This window comes from Moschus berezovskii, chromosome 20 (assembly GCF_049115385.1).
Source record: "Moschus berezovskii isolate FMDL1 chromosome 20, NW_MosBer_1.0, whole genome shotgun sequence".
Lineage (NCBI taxonomy): Eukaryota > Metazoa > Chordata > Mammalia > Artiodactyla > Moschidae > Moschus > Moschus berezovskii.
In genome coordinates, this window is record NC_142479.1 from 29,431,377 (window position 1) to 29,447,471 (window position 16,095).

At 41.4% G+C, this 16,095-nt stretch overlaps 1 protein-coding gene across 1 annotated transcript in view; it reads left to right on the forward strand.

The window, feature by feature from the left end:
• The window catches only part of MYO1D (myosin ID), a 368,723-nt gene that overhangs the window by 91,704 nt on the left and 260,924 nt on the right, over positions 1–16,095 (forward strand). The window contains exons 2-3 of the mRNA XM_055401217.2: positions 9,920–10,128; positions 12,531–12,624. Of these exons, the coding sequence (XP_055257192.1) occupies positions 9,920–10,128; positions 12,531–12,624 (303 nt within the window). The remainder of the gene's footprint in view (positions 1–9,919; positions 10,129–12,530; positions 12,625–16,095) is intronic.

A 16,095-nucleotide genomic window follows, 5' to 3' on the forward strand; every position in this document is an offset into this window, starting at 1 on the left:
TTTTGAAAGTCTCAAGGAAATAAGAGAAGTTTACTCAGTGAAACTAAGTATATAAATAGGAAAAATGGTAATGATGGCAGATGATTTAAAGTTTTGCATACCTGATAGCCTGGATTTTCTTGTAAGTAGAATACACAACCATTTTCTGAGAGAGTGTTGTTGTTTAGTCGCTCAGTCGTGTCTGACTCTGCAACTCCATGGACTGCAGCATGCCAGGCCTCTCTGTCCATCACCAACTCCCAGAGCTTGTTCAACCTCATGTCTATTGAGTTGTGATGCCATCCAGCCATCTCATCCTCTGTCACCCCCTTCTCCTCCTGACCTCAGTCTTTCCGAGCAGGTAGACATGGGCTAAAGGAACTCATGCGTTCATTCCTTTATTTTTTCATTCATCAGATATTTAACCACCCCCATATAAATTCCAGGACTATGTTGCATGCCGAAGATACAGCAATGATCAAGGTAGATATGGCCTGTATTCCCCTGGAGACAAACAGTAAGCAAGTAAACAAGAAACTGCTTGTGGCAAATTACTATAAAGGAAACAAACAAGTGGGGGATGATGGGGGTGAGCAGTTTAGATGAGAAAAGAACTTGTCTTCTCAGCCAGAGTCCACAGTGACCAGGGGTAACTAGTTGGCATGAGATGAGCCAATAGCTCAATATCAGGTTGACCTGACATTGAGATTTTTCAGTGAAAAAATTCAAGGATAGGAATGAAAAGTGAAAGTGAAGTTGCTCAGTCGTGTCCGGCTCTTTGCAACCCCATGGACTGTAGCTTACCAGGCTCCTCCGTCCATGGGATTTTCCAGGCAAGAATACTGGAGTGGTTTGCTATTTCCTTCTCTAGGAGATCTTCCCCACCCAGGGATTGAACCCGGGTGTCCCCCGCATTGTAGGCAGACACTTTACCGTCTGAGCCACCAGGGAAGTAGTAGCCACCAGGATAGGAATAAATAGTTAGATTTATGTTTTCAGATCATGCCTCCTGCTGTGTGGAGATTGAAATGGGTCAGACCAGTTAAGAGGATACCTGTGATGGGAATGTTATCTATGACTCCATATTCTTTTTTTAAAAAAATTTATTGGCATATTGTTGCTTTACAAAGTTGTATTAGTTTCTGCTCTGCAGCAAAGTGAATCAGCTACGCACACATATCCCCTGATTTTTGGATTTCCTTCCCATTTAGGTCACCACAGAGCACAGAGTAGAGTTCCCTGTGCCGTATGTTTGATTCTTGTTTGTTATCTATTTAACAGTAGTGTGTATGTGTCAATCCCAATCTCCTAATTCATCCCACCCCCACTTCCCCTGTGATTCCATACTCTTGCTAACATTGTTCACTATAAAACCCTTGATCTATAGGTGAAAAATTGTACCACTGATTTGCATTTCATTAAATGAAAAGTGAAATTGAAACATGTTTCCACGGAACTTAACTTTGGTATAACTAGTTGCACCAGTTTCCTAGAGTTGCTGTAACAAATTACAACAAGCAAAGTGTCTTAAAGAAGTGGGCATTGACTGTCTCACAGTTCTGAAGGCTGGAAGTCCAAAATGAAGGGATCAGCCAGCCATGCTCTCTCTGAAACCTGTAGAGGAGAAGTCCTTCCCCACCTCTTCCTAGCTTCCAGTGATGACCCTCAGACCGTGGCGTTCCTTAGCTTGTAGCTGCATCTGCCTCTGTCATCATGGGGCATCCTCCCTGTCCATCTGTCTTCACAGGCATTTTCCTCTTCTTGGAAGGACAGCAGTCACACTGGATTAGGGACCATCCAATGACCTCATCTTGATCACATCTGCAAAAGCCCCATTTCCAAATAAGGTCACCCTCCCAGCTACCAGGGCTAAGGACTTCAACATACTTTCCTGGAGGAACACAATTCAAGCCATCACACTAATAATCTGTTGTTGTTTTTTTCCCCCTAGGTGGCTAGCTCATTTTCTAACACTGTGGACATTCATTATCAGCATCATTTGCTGTTTTGAAATGTCACCATTATCATGTACAGAACCCTTCAGGAACACTCATTATGTTACCTCCAGTACCTCCTGCTTCTCTCGTTTCCTTCTTTTGCTTTAATTTTGTTTTTCCATTTCCTTTTGCTTCCATGTCTCCACCTCTTTTTCTTGTCCCTGGCTTTTTGCAGCAGTGCCCATTCCTCTTTTTATCTCTTTTAATATGACCTTCCTTTCTGTGGGTTTTTTCTTTTCTTGAGCTCTTTCGGTGTATCTCCTTTAAAAATGATTTTTAAATATGAAAGCTCTTTTTAAAAATGATGTTCTCTTTGATCTCCTGATTTATAGGGCTATATATTCTTTACACTCTTTGCTTTCATGCAGGAATATTTTTTTCATAGTTTTTCTCCTTTGTGGTGAATTCTTACTTTCCTCGAGTATTCTTGATCTGCTTTTTGTCTGTCCGATTCTTTTCCTTTTAACATCTGAACAAGGGCGCCATTCTGATTCACTTTTTTCTTTTTTATTCTTCTATTTTTTATTTAAGTATGGTTGATTTATAGTGTTATACCGATTTCTGCTGTACAGCAAAGTGACTCAGTTACGCACATACAGACATTCTTTTTTGGTTCACTTCAGATTATTGCCAGCTTTGAATAGGTATGTTCCATTCTGGGTTGGTTAGTTGCTGAAAGTTAGCATGCAGAAGGATCTGTAGATCTCCAAGTTTGGGATCTGTTACTTCCAGACCTTTTCTCACCAACACTCTGCCCAGATATGGCAGGCAGTTTGCCCAACTAGCAAGCAGGTCCCATACTTACTTGTGAGACTTCTGGGGGACGAGTTAGCATTGCCTTTTTTCGTTTATGGAGATCACCTGCCACAGAGCAATTGTACCTACTTTTGCATTTTCTCCTCGCCATTCTGATGGCCTCCTTTTTTTTTTTTTTCTGCAAAGAATGTAATTTCCACTCCTGTCTTTATTTATCTCCACCTTGCAGCTCTTCAAAAGTGTCAAATAGGACCTCATGTTTTGCAGCCACTTGCATCCCCAGACCCTGCAATGCTTATCAAAAGATTGTTGGCTTGGGGACTTCCCTGGCAGTCTAGGGGTTAAGACTCTGTGCTTCTGCTGCAGGGGATGAGGGTTTGATCCCTGGTCAGGTAACTAAGGTCCTGCATGCTGTGTGGTGCAGCCAAAAAAAAAAAAAGTTGGTTTGGCCATTCGAGAGCTACAGCTGTTTCTGGAGGACTTGCTCCCATGGCTGGACTTTATAGAAACACATGCTCACTCTTAGCAGCCCTCCTCCATGAGGATCATTTTGCAGTGCTTCGCACCCTCTCTTCATAGATTGGATTTCTGAGTTGTGGTTAGTTTTCTGTCTTCTCCTAGATAAAGTTTTCTTTTCTGGTTTTGTCTTGTTGATTTTTCAGAGGGTAGAGTAGAGCTAAGATATCATTACTCCAGCCTCCTTAAATGGACATGCTTTAGGTCAGCAGTCCCTAACCTTTTTAGCACCAGGGACCAGTTCTGTGGAAGACAGTTTTTCCACAGACAGGAGTTGGGGTATGCTTGCAGGATGATTCAAGCCCATTACATTTATTGTATGCTTTATTTCTATTTTTATTACATCAGCTCCAGCTCAGATCATCAGACATTATGATGATCATCATAATGGCATTATGCATAACGCATCATCAGGCATTATGATCATCAGATCCCCCCTAGAGGTGGGGGACCCCTGCCTTAGGTGGGTCTGAAGTTGATACTGGATTCAGCCCTAGAGAACTTGACTGTTTAGAGGTCGTGAGGAAAGAGGAACCAGCAAAGGAGATTGAGGATGAAACCCCAAGAATGTACAGAAGCCAGGAAGGAATGTAGGGAGGAAATAGGAGTCAATGTCAGATGCTTCTGATAAGCCTGAATGATGAGGACAATCAGCAATTTCATTGGGGACTTAACTTTGGGAGGGCTTCCCTGGTGGCCCAGATGGTAAAGCTTCTGCCTACAATGCGGGAGACCCGGGTTCGATCCTTGGGTTGGGAAGAACCCCTGGAAAAGGAAATGGTAACCCACTCTTGCCTGGAAAATCCCATGGATGGAGGAGCCTGGTAGGCTCATGGGGTCGCAAAAAGTCGGACACAACTGAGCAACTTCACTTTCACTTAACTTTGGGAAGTTGATCAAAGTTTACTGAAGTGCTTGAGGGGAACCCACATTGAAGGTGGTTGAGGAGGTAATGGAAGACAAAAAATGGCAGATACAGGTGTAGGCAAACTCCCGTCCAAGAAGTATGAACATTATTTATAGAAACTTAAGATTTCCTTCACATTGAAAAGGGAAAGAAAACAGGCCAGTTGATGTGGTTAAGCATCACCTATTTGAAAACGTATGTTCTCATGAAATAAATAGTATTTATTCATGAGTAAAAATTTTATTAAGTGCACAGTAGGCTAAGTGCCTGTTTTATTAAGTGCACAGAGAATTTTCCTCCTGATGATAATTAATAGTTTAAGAAGTCAATGAAGGGTAACCCTGAATTCTGTTAGTGGGTGAGCTTTTAGTCCGTTGGAGTGCATTTTGGAATCTCATCATCCAAAATAAATTCCTGTTTCTCTTCCACCCGTCTCAAAGGTTAAATATATTTTTGTCTCTCATACTCAGTGCATGTTCAAATTCTGCCCACTATCCCTTTAAAACAACTTGAATCTATCTTTCCTTCATTTCTACTGTTGTTCCTTTCATTGAGACCCTGCCTTATTGATCTCTTTAGCTAGAAGAGGCTTCACTTTTTTCCTTGTTTTCAGTCACATTCAATTTAGATGTTCTCAACCTAGGTTTCAAAGCCTTTGTGTCAGAAAGTAACCTGACTGTCCATCAGTGGATGAATGGATGAAGATGTGGTACAGTGGAATACTGAAGAAGGAAGTCTTGCCGTTTGTGAAATGAGGGAATTATCCTAAGAGAAATAAGTCAGAGAGCAAAAACAAATACCATGCTATCCCATTTGTATGTGGAATCTCAAGAAAACAAAAGCACAAAACCCAAGTTCATAGACAGAGAAAGCAGATTGGTGATTGCTGGAGATGGGGGTTGGGGTTGGGGATAGGAAATGGGTGAAGGGAGTCAAAAGGTACAAGCTTCAAGTCAGCAAATAAATAAGTCATGGGAATATAATGGACAGCATGGCGACTATTGCTAACAATACTGTGTTGCGTATTTGACAGTTGCTAAGAGAGTAGATCTTAAAAATTCTCATCACAGGAAAGTAGCGATGTATAGGGACAGATTTTAACTAGACTTACTGTGGTGACTGTTTCACAGTATGTACAAATATTGAACCGTTATGTTGTACACCTGAAGCAAATATAATGTTGTATGTCACTAATACCTCAATTAAAAAAAAACTATCATATCAAATCTGACTCCCTCCTACTTTTTCAGTTGTTGTCTGACATTGCCTGATACAAGTCTTCTGCTCTGGTTAGGCCAGCCTCCTCCCCATACTTCTAATCCTGCCACATGTTTCTGTCTTCTTGCTTACGTTCATGTTCACAGTGAGCACTTCATTATCTTTAGTGTTGTTTTCTGTGGGTTCCCCACCCCAGTGGTGGTGTACACACAGCCCGTCCGTGTCCGATCTGAGAGAGCTACATACATCTTGACTTGTTGTAGGTGATCTTTTGTACAAGCACATACAAATTAACAAGGCCATGTTTTTCTTTAAAAAAAAAATTTAAAGAAGTCTATATTTTAAAAATGTTTCAGAATTCATGTACAAGACATAACCTTGGTATTGTCTCATTGCTATTCATTAATTCAAAAGCTTAGTACCTCTTTGTTTCATTCAGAAGGCAGTGAAAATATCCGGCCCATTCAATAAATATTTTGAATAAATTCCTTTTTAAAATTATTTTAAAATTCAATTGCTGTTAAGCTTTATTCACTATTTGGGAACTTTCAAAGGGGGAAAAATATCTGAACAGAGCAAAGACCATATAGTCCTACATTCGGAGATAGGGTACCATGAATGCCTTCCTAAAGAAGCTGATGCTTGGACTTTTGAAGGAGTAGGAATCTGCCAAGCATATGATGCAACGAGACAGGTGGAGAAAGGTATTTAGGCAGAGTGGACCCCATGGGCAAACCACGCAGGCCTGGTGGCCCTGGTAACTGTAAATAGCTCATTAATGTGAGAGCAAGAGTGACACGGGCTGGGGGGGTGGGTGGAAGTGTTGTGGGGAGTTGGGAGAGTCAAATGGGGAGAATCATGGAGGCCAGAACACACGTGTGCCCTGCTGTGGTTTGTATATTACCCTTCAGGGCTCCATATCGAAAGGCGTTGGTTGTGATCATCTGTGCCACCATGGTACATGCTTTCAGTATCTTACCTAACACACTCTGTCATCATTATTTATTTACAATACTTCCCTGTTCTTCGGGCTTCCCTGGTGGCTCAGCTGGTAAAGAATCTGCCTGCAATGTGGGAGACCTGGGTTTGATCCCTGGGTGGGGAAGATCCCTTGGAGAAGGGAAAGGCTACCCACTCCAGTATTCTGGCCTGGAGAACTCCATGGACTATACCCATGGGGTTACAAAGAGTCGGACACGACTGAGCGACGTTCAGTCACTCACTCCCTGTTCTTTATCCCTTTTTTAATCCTCAGGGTCAGGCCCAGCACCTGGCACAAAGTAGATATTTAAATAATGAATTACAAAATTTCTGAAACGTGAAATATTTCAGATAGGCAGACCAAATGATAAAAGTTTGTCATCAAAGGTTTGCACACAGAGATTGTAGAAATGCCTTCCTTGGTCTCTCGAAAGAGATGGTGTCAGGCATTTGTCATCGAGGATGATTACTGCCTTTCCTCCTGGAGACTACCAGAGAGGTGAGGATTACCTAAGTGCTGGACGACTTCATACCCTGCGGCTCTCCAAAACAAGTGGAAATCCTGGGTTGGTGTTAAGGTGTATGTTGGCACCATCTAGTGGTGGTTTTAATACCTGGCCAAATTGAAAGTTTCATCATTCATAACCAGACTCTTCCTGAAGTATTGTATTTCATATCGTATCTTGTTCCACCTTTGCCACTATCTTCAACTTCATAACTAGCATTGGAAGTTTTATATATTGCATTTTACAAAGATGCTGTCAAGTTTTAATAAACAAGACATTCTATTTGAAATAAAGTGGAATTTCAGAGGAAGTGCAGGGTTGGACAGACCTGGAATCTTAGAACAACATTCTAATCTCATATGTTATTTGCTGTCTCTTAGTCACAGAGTTCCAGACTCATGAGGTAATATTTTTTTTCTAGCATCCTCCTCCTCCTCTCTGATTTTTCTGTTTGGACAGTGTTTTTTAAACTAAAGAATTTTGTCCTTTGAGTTCGTATCTTTGAAGAAAGCTGTTGAGTGTGTCCTTCAAACGTACAGGTTAAACCAGAAAGGCTTGAGCAGTGAATCTTAAACTGCTTCTTGCTTTTGTGAATCTTTGCGTATAAGTTATGTGGACATGTTCCTTGTGACTTATGTTGATTGGTATCTGAGGCAGGGAATCAGATTATGATCACTGCATTAATTCCTCGTGTGAAGGGATGGCTGTGCTTCTAGTAGCAATGTTAATAAAATAAAAGCATTTATTAAAAATCTCCTTCATGCAGAACATAATTGGATGCATAAGAGTAATTGCCTTTTTTTTAAGTACTCAATGCCAGAGGGAGGGAAGGCTATAATTATCACCGTTTTATAGGTGAAGGAGCTGAAACTTGTGGAGGTTAAGCTGCTTTCACTGTCTGTCGGCTCTTAAATTTGCAGTGTGAACCTCTGGACCCAGGTATCAAGGACTCCAGGGTTGGTGCGTTTAGCTACCATAGAAACTTTCTGTCCAACAATGGGAAGAATTCAAAGGAAAACCACAGGAGAACAATGCACAGAAAACCTTAAAGTGGCCAATAACTCTCATTTACGCATACACCAACTACTTGATAAAAAGTAAAAAATGGAATTAATTTATTGCTGACGCTATCAGCATGTTTGTTTCCACTCCTAATTATAGCCAACAGCCTTCATTCCAGCGCAAAGGGAGTCGAAGGGTCTTGCCCTCTGGTCTCTAGTTATGCTTTAGTTATTGCTCTGCTGCACTCACTCGACAGCAGGAGTGCTCAGAGACCCAGCCACTGTCTGTGGATCAGCATCCTCCCATGCTGGCACTCCCTTCTTCCAGCTCTTGGACTTGAGCTCTGTCTGCATGAGCCTCTCGGCAGGTGGAGTATGTCGTGCCAACCACTTGTGTAGAGATGTCCATAAGGTGTTGGCCTTATTTGTGTTTATAAGTATGAATTAATGTGTCAGTGGTAAATATATACAGGTTTTCTAAATTTTATGTTGAACTTTTTTCTTCGCGGATATAGACGCATGATTTTGCACAGTTGGAGTCATATCATATGTGCTGGGGGTTTTTAACTCTTTTTTCTTTTCTTAGTTCCTCTGGCTTTCTTCCAGCTGCCCACATGGCCTCCCTCCTCATCACCCTACTAAATGTGTTTAAAAATACGTAAGACATAACATGATGCAGCCTTCCATATTTTTCCATGCTCATGTAATCATTTACAAAATCTATTTATGTACAGTTATATATGGGCTTCCCAGGTGGTGCTAGTGGTAAAGAACTCACCTGCCAATGCAGGAGACATAAGAGATGCAGGTTTGATCCCTGGGTTGGGAAGATCCCCTGGAGGAGGGCATGGCAGTCCACTCCAGTATTCTCGCCTGAAGAATCCCAAGAGGAGCCTGGCTGGGTACAGTCCATGGGATCACACACAGTTGGACATGACTGAAGTCCATGCACGCACAGTTATGTACTTGTCACATACATATACAGAGTAGATTTTTAGCCTCTTATATGTGTGAGTGGTGGGATCGTGTTATACTTTTTAAAATAGACATACTTTTCAATCAGCTATCCTATTCCTGGAGATCCGTTTCACAGAAATGAAAGCACTGATTTGTAAGATTATGTGCCAAGAGTTATTTTCTACAATATTGCTCATGATAGCAGGAAGAAAGTGGAGTGATCAAATAAGTATATATCTGCACCATGGAATTTTAGGCAGGCATTTTTTTAAAAAGTGGATTTGATTTATGCCAGAAATATCTCTTTTACTACTCTCTCTGATATGGATGTTACTGTTTTTGTTCCTTTACTAACATTTTTGTGGGGTTTCACGAGGGAGAAAAAATAAATATATTTGGACAATTTTCTTTACAACTGAAAATCTGGCTGAATGGGTTTTAAGACCTGCTTAACTTCTGTATCTTTTCCTCCTAGAGCTCTTATATTATCCCAGCCATTTTTATTTCTTTCTCCTTCTTACTCCTTTGTATTTTAAAAATTAGAAAATCTCCAGCCTCCGGTATTGTTTTTTTTTAATATAAATTTATTTATTTTAATTGGAGGCTAATTACTTTAAAATATTGTAGTGGTTTTCTCAGCCTCTGGTATTAAATTCTTCCTTCTTTCTTGGCTGAACCCCTACTGGTCTTTTCTACCAGTAGCCACAGGGACACAGCCTCAAGCATTAACTCCAAAAGAAAACTCAGAATCGTGAAGTGTCAGTTCTCAAGTTGCTCCTGGGATATTTGGATTTTCTTGGAAATAAGAGACTTGTAGGAAAGAAATAGCATTTCTGCTTAACCATACCTGGGCTTCCCTGGTGGCTCAGTGGTCAAGAATCCGCCTGCCACCGCAGGAGCCACGGGTTCGACCCCGGGGTAGGGAAGGTTCCCTGAAGAAGGAAATGGTAACTCACTCAAGTATTCTTGCCTGGGAAATCCCGTGGACAGAGGAGCCTGGCAGGCCGCAGTCCACGGGGTGGCAAAGAGTCGAACACAACTTAGTGACTAAACAGCGACAATAACCACAGCCATGTCTGCCTTTCTCCCACTCGTGTGCAGGTTTGAAAAGGGACGCATCTACACGTTCATTGGAGAAGTCGTCGTCTCTGTGAATCCCTACAAGTCGTTGAACATCTATGGGAGAGACACGGTCGAGCAGTACAAAGGGCGTGAGCTGTACGAGAGGCCCCCGCATCTTTTTGCCATCGCCGACGCTGCTTACAAGGCTATGAAGAGGCGATCGAAAGACACTTGCATTGTGATATCAGGTATCTAAGGAGATCCCTGTGCTTCCAAAGGCAACATGTATTTAATTTATTTGGGTACTCAAATGTCCAAATGATTAACTAGATATTCTTTGGAGTTAAAAGCTTAAATAATTTTATAGGAGAAAGAAATGTAACCAACATTAAATGCCAGATCATCTCTGTCATTTCTGACCATCCACTCATCTCAGTTCATTTACACGTTATATATTATGTTTGGAAGGACTTCTGGTCGGTTTTGTAGACTGAGCTGTCATGGGAAATTCGTCCTCTCATCTCAAATGCATAGAACTACTGGATAAAAATGTAACAGTTTATTTTAGATAATCAGGGAATGAAACCAGGAAGATGACATCCTAAGGTCCCATCAGAAAGGAAGAATGAACTGCAAGTCAGACTGGTGAACAGGATGGAGCTGGTGTCAAGGGACAGACAGAGGCATGGGGGCTGGAAATGGGCTCAGAGTTGGGGGCTGGAGCTATAGAAGTCTGCGGGAGGATAAACAGGTGCCAGACCCTGGGTGCCCAAGAACAGGAGCCGAGCTCTCTGTGTAAAACTGAGCACTTCAAGGAAACGTGTGTAGTGAGTTGGAAACAAGAAAGTACCTGCCTGCTGGCCCGGGGTGGCCTCTCCCAAACTGGGACTTCCTCTCGATGCTCATAACAGCTCATATTCTCGTGAGTGGCTTTTATACTTTAAAAACCCTTGTGCGATCTTTATTCCCTTTTGGTTGTCAGCTCTGCTCTCTGATCGGAACGTCGGACAGTTGTGTTTCGACTTCACGGATGAGGGTATTGAGGGTCAGAGAAGCGAGGCGACTTAGTGTTGGTGCTAGAGAGTTATACTCTAGGACAGCCTTTATTAAAACAAAATTTTAAGGCAATATTGCCTGCTTGTAAAAAGGGGGCAGGAGGAAGGCAGTTTTATAAATGTATAAAGTGAAAGCAGGGAGTCTCTTTCTCTCGAATCCCTTGTTCTTCCCCAAATTCTCCCAGTAACACCTGTGAACAATAAAGTGTTTATCCTTTTCTTTTGCCCGTACCGCACAGCATGTGGAATCTCAGTTCCCTGACCGGGGATCAAACCCATGCCCCTTGCATTGGAAGAGTAGACTCCTTAACCACTGGATCTCTAAGGAAATCCCCAAAGCACTTATCCTTTTATACATTTTCTCTGTGTGTGCAAATACATATAGTCACGCATGCATATTAACTATATATATTACAGAATTATGTTATCACTGCTATTACATAACTTGTTTTTCCATTTAACAATGTATAAGTGTATAGCTTTTCACTGGAAAACCTATAGAAGTAGTACAGTCTCTAACAATTGTGTAGGATGACGTTGAATAGTTAAATCATAATTTATTTACCCAATGCTCTACTAATGGCCATATTACTTGCAGATTTTAGTGATAATACATAGAATAGCCTGCAGAAACAGCCTTAAAAACTCTGAAGATTATCATTTGATTATATTTGTAATTTTAGTATTTCTAGAGTATAAATTTCTGCATGTGGAATTTTGGGTCACAAGGGATAAACATTTAAAAATCTGGGCAGATAATTATAAACTTATCCCTTCTCCCCTCCTTATGTGAGTTGTCATGCTTTTTCTGTGACACCATATGTTTGGAGCTTGCTGCTTTTGTTTTTCACTAAAATTGGTGTAATTAAAGAAAATTTCTTCCCCATTAAAATTTTTTTTAAACCTCTGCTATAACAAACAGTTACATGAATTTCACTGTAGCCACTGTTTGTCACTTTTCTTGTTTCTTTTTCACTGGACTTCAGAGTCACTGCCAAGTACTAAGACTTTAAGGAATTACTGTGCCACATTTTATCCCTTGATATTTTTTACTAAGTACATCTTGATCTGTAATCTGTTATTTTGCTTCTACAATAGTTTTAAATTAACTCAAAGAAAGAAACAGATTTCAAATGAATTACATCAAAACTTGACAAATGGTGCCATCCCTTGGAGTGGTCCAATGGCTAAGACTCCATGCTCCCAATGCAGGGGGCTCTGTTTCAGTCCTGATCAAGGGACTAGATCCCACATGCTGCAACTAAGACATAGCTCAGTCAAATAAATAAAAATAGGTATTTTTAAAAAAACTTTATGAATGTGTGGATACCAAGGGGGAAAGGGGGTATGATGGAGGGAAGATGGGGATTGACATATATATACTACTAAGAATAAAATAGATAACTAATGGGAATCTTCTGTAAGCACAGGGCAACTGTGCTACTGCTCTCTGGTGACCTAAAAGGGAAGGAAATCTAAAAAAGAGAGGATATATGTGTCCATGTAGCTGATTCACTTTGCTGTACAGTAAAAACTAACTATAAAGCAATGTTACTCCAATTTTTTTTTTTTTAATTTTTTAATTTTCCCCCTAGGGGAAAGCGGAGCCGGTAAAACTGAAGCCAGTAAGTACATCATGCAGTACATTGCGGCCATCACCAACCCCAGTCAGAGAGCAGAGATCGAAAGGTAAGGGCTGTCTAACCATGGGGGAAAATTCTCTCTGGAGTCTCATTTTCTATACAGACTGGACTCGGTTAGGCCTACACTCTGATATGCATTGGGCATTTATTGATGGTTAAACTACTTTGATTCTCTTACTGCAGACCTCTGTGCTTTTATTTTTTAATAACTTGAGTTATCTTTACTTTTAAATTTTATTTATTCATTGAGGGATCCACTAGGACTTTGTTGCTGCGCACAGGTTTTCTCTAGTTGTGGCGAGAGGGGCCTCTCTCCAGGTGTGGCGCGCAGGCTTCTCACTGCGGTGGCTGCTTTTGTCGTGAAGCACAGGCTCAGTAGTTGTGGCCTATGGACCTGGTTGCTCCAAGGCATGTGGAATCCTTCCAGACCAGGGATCGAACCTGTGTCCCCTGCACTGGCAGGCAGATTCTTAACGACTGAACCACCAGGGAAGTCCTCTCTGTACTTTCATTTATATCCTTCTATTTCCATATTTCTTTCTGATTGAAAGATTCTGCTAAGGTAATTCCAGTCTGCAGTCTCCGCCTTCAATGTTATATGTGCTCAGCAAAGATGTGACAGCCTCCTGGGAGTTTGTGTTGTTCCAGGACGCACAGGTTTCTTGCTCTTTCTACTGTACAAGCATCCTTTCTACACTGTGTTCTACTTTCCCTAGACTGAAAGGGGGCTGTGGGAGGCAGATGCATGCTTGTCATGTGACAACCAGAACCTTGGTATTAGAAGTTCCGAATAGGATTCATTTTCTGAAAGGGTTTCAGACCACATCGTTCTCTGCTTACCGCAAGATGAGGGATGAAGCTGGTGTGCACTGACCCAGCATTCAGTAGAGTGCCCGGTACATGCTCTTTTCTTAGTAAATATTAAGGAGTAAATGGATGGGGGTTTTTTGTTTTTAGAAAGTGGGAGATGTGGCTATAAAGCAACAGGACTTTCTTATGTGGTATGGACTTTCTGAAGAGAAAAAGAGCAACTTTCTTAAGTTGCTACTTTGGGACTTCCCTGGCAGTCTAGTGGTTAAGACTTCACCTTCCAATGCAGGGGGTGTGGGTTTGATCCTGGTCGGGGAGCTAAAATCCTACATGCCTTCTGGGCGCAAAACCAAGATATAAAACAGAAGCAGTATTGTAACAAATGCAATAAAGATTTTTAAAATGGTCCACATAAAAAAAAATCCAAAGTTGCTAGTTTGAAACTCAGTATTTATTTACAGGACAGTCACACTCTATATACATCTCAGTCTTCAGTTTTATGGGTAGGAAGCTGTGTTGGTATAAAAGAAGAGAATTTGGACTAGACTGGCTGACTGCCGAAGAATCGATGCTTTTGAACTGTGGTGTTGGAGAAGACTCTTGAGAGTCCCTTATACTGCAAGGAGATCCAACCAGTCCATTCTAGAGGAGATCAATCCTGGATGTTCATTGGAGGGACTGATGCTAAAGCTGAAACTGCAATACTTTGGCCACCTCATGCGACGAGTTGACTCACTGGAAAAGACTCTGATGCTGGGAAAGGTTGGGGGCGGGAGGAGAAGGGGACGACGGAGAATGAGATGGCTGGATGGCATCACCAACTCTGTGGACATGAGTTTGAGTGAACTCCGGGAGTTGGTGATGGACAGGGAGGCCTGGCGTGCTGTGATTCATGGGGTCGCGGAGAGTCGGACACGACTGAGCGACTGAACTGAACTGAACCCTACATGGGCTTTCTTCTTTTCATTGTGACTAGGCTAGATTGCCACATCAAAAGAGGTATCTTTCTTATTAATGATACAGCCCCAGTTGTGATTCTGACTTTGCAACCTAATATGACAAGGACAAGGATATAAGTAAGTTTTTAGAATTTCCTTAGAATCTCAGGAGAGTAACTGGCTGAGAACTAAATTTTAGTTTGTTTTAAGAGTTAATTTCTAAGCCCAGTTGGTACAGTAAAGTAAGGCATGTTTACATTTACTGGTCTTTTAAGAGCATATCTTACCATAGTTTATAAACACTTTTATTTACCATAGCAAAGCAGTTTCCCCTGCTCCACTTAAAAGTGTACTTTCGTTCGTGAGGAGTTAAGGTTGTAGGGTCACTTTTAATAGTGATGGAAGGTTATTTCAGCAATATGCCCATATAAGAGCAACTATGTCAGTGAAATAGAAACAAAGATAAGACCTAGAATGAAGTTAAAATGTATCCATTGGGATAGAGAATTAGCATTCATCAATAAAGAATGACTTACTAAAGAGGACTGGAATGGGTGAATTTAACTCAGATGACCATTATGTCTACTACTGTGGGCAGGAATCCCTTAGAAGAAATGGAGTAGCCATCATGGTCAACAAGAGTCCGAAATGCAGTACTTGGATGCAATCTTAAAAACGACAGAATGATTTCTGTTCATTTCCAAGGCAAACCATTCAATATTACAGTAATCCAAGCCTATGCCCCAACCAGTAACGCTGACGAAGCCAAAGTTGAATGGTTCTGTGAAGACCTACAAGACCTTTTAGAACTAACACCCAAAAAAGATGTCCTTTTCATTATAGGGGACTGGAATGCAAAAGTAGGAAGTTAAGAAACACCTAGAGTAACAAGAGTCAGACACGACTGAGCGTCTGAACTGAACTGAACTGAACATCTTTTGTAATTATTTTTATTTAAAAACTGTACCTGGGAAAAAAAAAAAGACTTAAATACCTGATATCAAAGAGAGATTCCATACAGCTCCAAACAAAATGATGAGCAGTTTCTAAACTAATCAAGACCACATTGATGATATATGATATATATCAGTTCAGTCGCTCAGTCGTGTCCGACTCTCCGCGACCCCATGAGTGGAAACAGTGTCAGACTTTGTTTTTTTGGGCTCCAAAATCACTGCAGATGCTGATTGCAGCCATGAAATTAAAAGACGCTTGCTCCTTGGAAGGAAAGTTATGACCAACCTTGATAGTATATTAAAAAGCAGAGACATTACTTTGCCAACCAAGGTCCGTCTAGTCAAGGCAATGGTTTTTCCCGTGGTCATGTATGGATGTGAGAGTTGGACTGTGAAGAAGGCTGATTGCCGAAGAATTGATGCTTTTGAACTGTGGTGTTGGAGAAGACTCTTGAGAGTCCCTTATACTGCAAGGAGAGCCAACCAGTCCATTCTAAAGGAGATCAATCCTGGATGTTCATTGGAGGGACTGATGCTAAAGCTGAAACTGCAATACTTTGGCCACCTCATGCGATGAGTTGACTCACTGGAAAAGACTCTAATGCTGGGAAAGGTTGGGGGCGGGAGGAGAAGGGGACGACGGAGAATGAGATGGCTGGATGGCGTCACCGATTCTGTGGACATGAGTTTGAGTGTACTCCGGGAGTTGGTGATAGACAGGGAGGCCTGGCGTGCTATTAACTAGTGCAATAAATTTCACTAGGCTTTGTAAGCAAATACTTTCAAAAATGGAATCATTTTCCGCATCACCCA